General features: G+C 42.3%; 1 protein-coding gene across 2 annotated transcripts in view; it reads right to left on the bottom strand.

Annotated features, from left to right (window-relative positions):
* Nucleotides 1–503: 503 nt before the first annotated feature.
* The window catches only part of si:dkey-234i14.2 (uncharacterized), a 39,994-nt gene continuing 32,070 nt past the window's right edge, over nt 504–8,427 (bottom strand). Inside the window, exons 4-6 of one of the 2 annotated variants that reach the window (XM_067436040.1) lie at nt 2,360–2,461; nt 2,156–2,263; nt 504–1,397 (exon numbers count right to left, since the gene is read on the bottom strand). In XM_067436040.1, the coding sequence (XP_067292141.1) occupies nt 1,393–1,397; nt 2,156–2,263; nt 2,360–2,461 (215 nt within the window). In that variant the 3' untranslated portion in view covers nt 504–1,392. Of the gene's footprint in view, nt 1,398–2,135; nt 2,264–2,359; nt 2,462–8,427 lie in introns of both variants that reach the window. The other variant, XM_067436039.1, reaches the window with a different exon arrangement.

Genomic DNA, 8,427 nt, shown 5'->3' with positions numbered 1-8,427 from the left:
ATCATAAAAGTGCATCCATCCATTATAAAAGTGCATCTATCCATCCATTATAAAAGTGCATCCATCCATCATAAAAGTGCATCTATCCATTATAAAAGTGCATCTGTCCATCATAAAAGTGCATCCATCCATCATAAAAGTGCATCTATCATTATATGAATATATGCATTTTTATGGACTTCTCAACAGCAGTCAGTCACTGCCATTATAGAGCTTGGATTATGCAGGACATATTTAATATAACTCTGATTGTGTTCGTCTGACAGAAGAGTGTCATACACACCTAGGATGACCTTAGGGCTAATGTTCATTTTTGGGTGAACTGTCCCTTTAACTAACATTATTACTCTATCCAATGATCAACAGATCATTAGTAATAAAGTGAACCTGTAGTGAAACCATCATGAAGATCATCTCCTAGAGTGCCCTCGGTTGAAAACCCTGACGATGATGGCCTTTAAAACACATTCTGTCATTAAAATGACACTCAGGCCAGAGCAGTGTGAGGCTTTAAGACACTCTATGATGTGTTTTATTTCTGTTGGCGAATACAAACAAATGTAGCATTCCATAATACTGTACATAATCACAGATATATATTACGAAAGCATGCCGTGGGAAAGTGCTTTATCATCTTATGCCTTCCTTTAACATTTTAACATGAAAAAAATGACATATGCTGATCATAAATCTAACTGGCCAGACCGATTGATGAGCAGACAGCAGTTTTACATCTCATTTTAAATCTGAAATCTCACGTATGTCTAATAAATATACAGTAGATAACTGACTCGTTTTTAATATATCAGGGTCATGTAAGGGGATATCAGCTGATATGTTTAGATTTGGTTATTGGGTTCAGCCATTTAATAACCCATATCAGCCTTAACTGTTGTGCACACATCATAAAATTATAGGATATTTGCAATAATAATAATAATAATGTGTGTTTCTCGTATCAGGACTTCACTGATTGAAATCATGGAAAAACAGCATGTGGTTAAAATGATTCTGAAGAGTTAGTGTGTGTGTGTGTGTGTGTGTTTGTGACATATGAGGACACAAGTGTGTATAATGCCATGGGTATGACACAGGTATTACAGGAGAGGGTGAAATATGAGGACATTACCCATGGCCCCACTTTACAAAAGGCTTATAAATCACACAGGAGGAGTTTTTATGAGAAAGTAAAAATGCAGAATGTTTCCTGTGATGGGTAGGTTTAGGGGCAGTGTGTGTGTGTGTGTATAGAGATCTGCTCCTGATGAAACGAGCTCATGTCTCCTCTGGAAATGATCCGCTCTCCTCACACTTCAGGCTCCTGCTCTTCCTTTGGCTTTCCCCAGAGAAACCAGAAGTCTTCACATGTAGATCACATCTGGCTCATAGTCATTAGCCTAGCAAACACACACACACACACACACACAGACACACACACACACACACACACACACACACACACACACACACACACACACACACACACACACACAGAGACGCGTTACAAACACACTTCAGCTGCTGCAGTATCATAGCGCTCCTGCAGATCCTGAAATATTGTGGGAATATGTTCAGTGCCATAAATTGACCACGGTAAGCAAGTTCTTGGGTTTTGTAAGAATCTGTGAGGTTTTGTAAGAATCAGCTACTGTAAAATCATAATCAGTGAAATCAATCTGTAGAGGCTGAGCTACTCTGACAGCAGAGACCCAATCTGTGCGATTATAACACACATATATATATTTACAGTTTATAATGTACTTATAATGTGGATATAATGTACAGTTTGTTCAGTGTAAAATCCATTACGCCAATGGAAAGTCCCCACAATTCACAAAAACACAACATGTGTGAGTGTGTGGGAGAGAGAGAGAGAGAGAGAGAGAGAGAGAGAGAGTGTGTGTTTGTGTGTGTGTGTGTGTGTTTACATGCTGTCTGTCGTCCTCACTGCTGTCTGTGGGCTCCGTGTGTGTGTGTGTGTGTGTGTTTACATGCTGTCTGTCGTCCTCACTGCTGTCTGCTGTCTGTGGGCTCTGTGTGTGTGTGTGTGTGTGTGTGTTTACATGCTGTCTGTCGTCCTCACTGCTGTCTGCTGTCTGTAGGCTCCGTGTGTGTGTGTGTGTGTGTGTGTTTACATGCTGTCTGTCGTCCTCACTGCTGTCTGCTGTCTGTGGGCTCCGTGTCTCTGTGTCTGTCCTCGAGGGAGACGAGTCGTCCGCACTGCTCACAGAGCCATGGAGTGGAGAGAACAGAACACCATCTCCTGAGACACACACACACACACAGCGCTAAATGCCATCAAACAGAAGATCAGGCACAGACTGAGACCGTCTCTGGGCCGGTTCTGAGCGTGTCTTACCGGCCTGAGGGTCCATCTGCTCCAGACTGGCCAGCAGCTCGTCGATCTGAGATTTAATCACGCTCAGCTCCTTCTTAATGCACATCAGCTCCTCCATTCCTACTGCGGACAGACAGCCAGAGAACCAGGAATAAAGGAAGAGCTTGCATTAAAGCTCACTGTATATGTCCAGTCACTGGAGCCGTTAGACACACACCACACCATGCCCTAATCATTATGACATTCCCACGTATTAAAAAGGTTCATGCTCTCGTGGAACTCATGCTTCAGACTTTTCTGAATAATGTTGTTAATGTTTAATCACGCAACTTTAATCTAAAAATAAGCACAAACACGCACTACAGTTTGATGTTGCTACCCCAGAGTTGGACAACTGATGTCCTGCTAAATAAACGAACACTTTATCAATAACATATTTGCATATTGGGGTTTTGTTTACTGATTACTCAAATTAAACAGATTAATTTGGGCATTAATCCTCCTCTGGGCCTCCTCGACTCGGCCTCTTCACAGAAGCCTTGATATGCAAATGATTATTATTTTGAATGTTTAGGGTATTTTAAGATACTCTGCAATATCTATACAATTTTTATTAGCTATTCAAAACAATACACAAATAGTTTTCTAATATATTTTGAATTATTTTTCAATTAAAGCAGTATTGCATGTTAAAACAGAGACTAAGCCTTTAAAATCCCCTTATTTGAAGGTAGATTAGTGCCGTCTGGTGGGAGTAAAACACCACACACTGCTGTAATGCCCTGGAGTGGCCACTAGATTCCTGTGTAGTATGGCTTAGAGATTCTCAAGTATTTTTAGACTGTTGTGGCAAAATGCAAATCTTGGTATAGCCATATGTTTACCTTCCCATGGTGTGAGATATGCAGGACATGACATATGTGCACTATGATACATGGGCTACGTGGCATCCTGACTTAAACAACGGCCTGTATGGAAATGTACTGAGAGGGGAGGATGCTGCCAACAGTATAAGAGATTGTGATTTCTGTTATGACTTCAGTGTACGCTTGGTGTGGCCTTGTCGTTGCATCAACCGTGCCTCTTTCTTGCAAGAAACTTTTTTATTAAATAAACCTTTATAATTATAATTGGCTAATGTTTGTCTCTTGTTCAGTGAAGCGATGGAGTTAATTATTTTGCCATTACAAGACACGCTGTAAATACTTATATTCCTTTAGTTGTGGAGTTGTATTTATTCTTAGACATTAAAGACTATACTTTTGGTCAAGGTTTAGATTTTTTTTCTGAATCCCTGAGTTCAGGTGTTCGATCTCTTCATGGCCGCAGGTGTATAACTCCAGCTCTCGGCCTGCAGACGCGTCTACACACATTAGTGAAAGAATGGGTCGCTCTCAGGAGCTCAGTGAACTGCAGTGGAAGCGATTGGGAACAACAGCAACTCAGCCACAAAGTGTTAGGCCATGTAAAATCCCAGAGCAGGGTCAGCGCATGCTGAGGGTCACAGTGCGCAGAAGTCACCACCTTTCTGCAGAGTCAACAGCTCCAGACCTCCAGACTTTTGTGGCCTTCAGATGAGCTCAAGAACAGCGGAGAGAGCTTCATGGAATGGGTTTCCATGGCCGAGCAGCTCATCCAAGCCTTACATCACCAAGAGCAATGCAAAGCGTGGGATGCAGTGGAGTAAAGCAGCCGCCACTGGACTCTAGAGCAGTGAGACGTGTTCTCTGAGCGACTAATCACGCTACAGTCTGACAATCCCATGGACGAGTCTGGGTTTGGCCGTCACCAGGAGAACAGGACTTGCCTGACTGCATTGTGCCATGTGTAAAGTTTGGTGGAGGGGGGATTATGGGGTGGGGTTGTTTTCCAGGGCTTGGCCCCTTAGTTCCACTGAAAGGAACTCTTAATGCTTCACCAAGACATTTTGGACAATTACATGCTCCCAACTTTGCGGGAACAGTTTGGGGATGTGTGTGTGTGTGTGTGTGTGTGTTTGTGTGTTTGTGTGTGTGTGTGTGTGTGTGTGTGTGTGTGTGCTGGTCTATTTTGCACTCTTGATATTTTAGTGTCACCCCTTCATTGTGTTACACTTATTTTCTGCACTGTGGCTGAATTGTAGTTTGTACCATAAAGAGTTTCTGTGAGTTGCTGTATTGCCCATTCATTTCCTATGACGATCAGTCTGACCGCAAACGAGCCAATGTGACAGGTTTTTTCATGAACGTTTAACATATCCGAATCATGTGCATGATTTTTTTGTTGTGTTCACATAGCTAATAGAAAAAAAGTCACCAAGTTTCATCCCATTCTGATGAAGCAAAAATATGGAATTACCTTTGTCTCAATAAAACTGAACCAAACTTTTTCAGAAACTATCAAAAATATGCCATTACAAACGAAGAAAAACATAGAAAATGAAAGAAATGAACTCAGTCGCACAATTGGAAAAATGACCTGCGCATACTGGAATGATCTCGCAGTGCTTTAGTTGGTAAAGATGAGCTCTCAGGAGAGACATGGAGCGGCGGCGGCTTCCTCTTCATCATCTTCACCCGCTTGTTCTTCAAGACAGCAATACGCTTGTGTTATTGAAGTAACCAATAATAGCGATACAAGTTGTTTCCACGTTCAGTTTTATTGAGACAAAGGTAATTCCATACAAAAACATAAAAAAATTCAAAACGTAAAAGTTGTCGATTTTTGACCAAAGAGGGATAAAACGGGTCTTGAGTCTAAGGACGTAAACAGCACCAACTAGAACTTCTGGGCTTGCGAGTTGTATTTATGTTGATTGTGACATGAACGAATGAACCTCTCGGTCTGACAAATGGTCCCGCTCCAGAATAAAGGCATTTAGAAGAAAAACATGACACCAATATTGCTATGACAGGCCAATCAAACAAACATACTGGCACCACTATTGAGCAGAAATGACATACGGCAGCTTTAAATTAAGACGCCGAGATAGCCATTATGATGCTAACTTCCACAAATTTGACTAAAAATCCACACAAAAGGATAATTATTTGCCGTTTACCATCTAGGTCTATCAGGACATCTATGAGTGATATCTGTCATTGGTTAGGCAAACATGTAGCCCCAAACTCACACCATTGGTTGACCCTCAGTTTGAGTGTTTTCACTGTTTAACATAAAAATAAGTTTCTTTAGCTTCAAAAGTTTTTTCTAAAAATAGTACCAAAGTCAAATTGCTGGACTTTCAAGAGTCAAAGGTCAAGGAGATGTTTCATGAATGAATTCATTCTCTATCCGTGCCCAGATATCAGCAGCTCTTCTAATGTCTCTAATGATGGACACGTATATTGGACCTCTTCGGCACAGCGTGATAATCCCACACAAACACCCCCCCGATCCCAGCTGGATCAAACAAACCCATTCCAGCTCAGCACCAGCCATTAAAAAGCGGTTTGACCTCCCAGCTACAAAGGCAAACTCATTCTACTGTGATCTGCTGGCAGTAAAAACTATTAGGGCTTGTAATAAAGCACTATAAACGCTTCTTATTGGTTATGCACTATTAATTTGCTATAATTGCTTTTGGTGATAGGCTAGCTTTGATTACTGAGGGAGTAGTCCTATAGCGAAGGGAGGATTTTAATGAAGAAACCATCTGGAGTTAGACAGCAGAGGTGCATGCATCCATGTAGATACACACACACACACACACACACACACACACACACACACACACACACACACACACACACACACACACACACACACACACACACACACACACACACACACACACACACACACACACACACACACACACACACACACACAATTATATATGCAACATATACCAACACAATACTGGGGTACAAAACACTGTGAGGGAGACATGCTGGTTTTTATCATGAGACACAAGCATTGCAAGTGTTTTCCTTTCTACATGACCTGCATTCAGTGACTCCAGTACTCAAGGGGGCGATAGAATTCACTTAAAATGGCATCATTTGCTATAAACACACTGACAATTTAACTAACTAAAATGTGCTCAGTAAAGTCATCTATAATAAGTTCACAGCTCTAGACTCTCACACCGTGTAAGCCAGCATCATGGCGGATTCCTGACAAAACAGGAAGTTTAGATTGTGTTTAACATAAATAGCCAAATGGCTTTAATTTATGTAGCGCAAACAAAACGATGATTTGCTACTTGCTATTATTAGTTAAATATTGCCTTTAATGTGTGAGGTAATTATCATTAATATTTTCAGCCCTTTTTCGTTGAAGAGAAAAGTCTGTCAATTGCTTATACACCGATCAGGCAGGTTGCCAGGAGAACGGGACTTGCCTGACTGCAATTGAGCCATGTGTAAAGTTTGGTGGAGGGGGGATTATGGGATGTTTTTTTTTTAAGGGGTTGGGCTTGGCCCCTTATTTCCAGTGAACTATGACATTAACACATAACATTATGTGTTGGTCCCGCTGACTTGTCGAGGCATGGACTCCTTTAGACCCCTGAAGGTGTGCTGTGGTATCTGGCACCAAGATGTTAGCAGCAGATCCTTTAAGTCCTGTAAGTTGTGAGGTGGGCCTCCATGGATCGGACTTGTTTGTTCAGCTCATCCCACAGATGCTCGATTGGATTGAGATCTGGGGAATCTGGAGGCCGAGTCGACGCCTCAAACTGGTTGTTGTGCTCCTCAAACCATTCCTGAAGCATTTGTGCTTTGTGTCAGGAGCATTATCCTGCTGGAAGAGCCACAGCCACCAGAATACCGTTTCCATCAAAGGCTGAACATGGTCTCAGCAATGCTTAGGTAGGTGGAGCGTGTCAAAGTAACATCCACATGGATGGAGGACCCAAGGTTTCCCAGCAGAACATTGGCCAAAGCATCACACCGCCTCCGCCGGCTCGCCTTCTTCCCATAGTGCATCCTGGGGCCATGTGTTCCTCAGGTAAGCCACACACACACACACACACCCGGCCATCCACGTGATGTAAAAGAACACGTGATTCCTCAGACCAGGCCACAGCAACCAGGGAATACAAAGTAATAAAAATAAAAAGCATATCCAACATATATACACAGAATACTCTGTGTATTCTGACAGCTTTCTATCAGAACCAGCATTAACTTCTGGAGCAGTTTGAGCTCCAGTAGCTCGTCTGTTTGATCGGACCACACGGGCCAGCCTTCGCTCCCCACGTGCATCAATGAGCCTTGGCCGCCCATGACCCTGTGGCCGGTTCTCCACTGGTCCTTCCTTGGAGTACTTTTGATAGATACTGACCACTGCAGACCGGGAACAGCCCACAAGAGCTGCAGTTTTGGAGATGCTCTGACCCAGTCGTCTAGCCGTCACAATCTGGCCAAACTCGCTCAAATCCTTACGCTTGCCCATTTCTCCTGCTTCTAACACATCAACAAAATGTTCACTTGCTGCCTAATATATCCCACCCACTAACAGCTGATGAAGAGATCATTAGTGTTAGTCACTTCACCGGCCATAATGTTATGCCTGATCGGTGTATTTAGGCTTGAATCCTGTACTAGAGCTGCTTTTGTACGTTTGGCTGAATCATTTGCTTGTGTTTATTTCCTTTTGTCTTTTAGAATGGCTATTGTTGTTAATTTAAATATTATTGTTCAATAAATATTATTTTATATAAATATGCTGCATTAGGTTTAGGGGCAGTGTAAGGGGATAGTAAATACGGTTTGTACAGTATAAAAACCATTACGCCTATGGAAAGTCCCCATATGTCACAAAAACAAACGTGTGTGATTGATCGGATCCATAGACATACTGCCAGTCTCTGTTCGGGATCAATTGATTCACGGAAATTAGAGGTCTTCTTTTTAATATGTGGCTCCAGTATCGCTAGCAAAGCATCAAACTGAGCCCCTGACACTAAACTTTGGATCGGTCGATCTGGAACACGCTGGGAACATATTACTCCAGTACTACGTCATTTGCACTGGCTACCGGTACAATATCGTGTTGATTTTAAAATTCTTCTTCTGGTTTTTAAATCCTTACATGGTTTGGCCCCTCCTTACCTTTCGGATTTACTGACCGAACATCGTCCAGTTAAGTCTCTCCGGTCGTCG

This window comes from Pseudorasbora parva, chromosome 25 (genome assembly GCF_024679245.1).
Source record: "Pseudorasbora parva isolate DD20220531a chromosome 25, ASM2467924v1, whole genome shotgun sequence".
NCBI classification, from domain to species: domain Eukaryota; kingdom Metazoa; phylum Chordata; class Actinopteri; order Cypriniformes; family Gobionidae; genus Pseudorasbora; species Pseudorasbora parva.
This window is presented reverse-complemented; position numbering and strand designations above follow the sequence as displayed.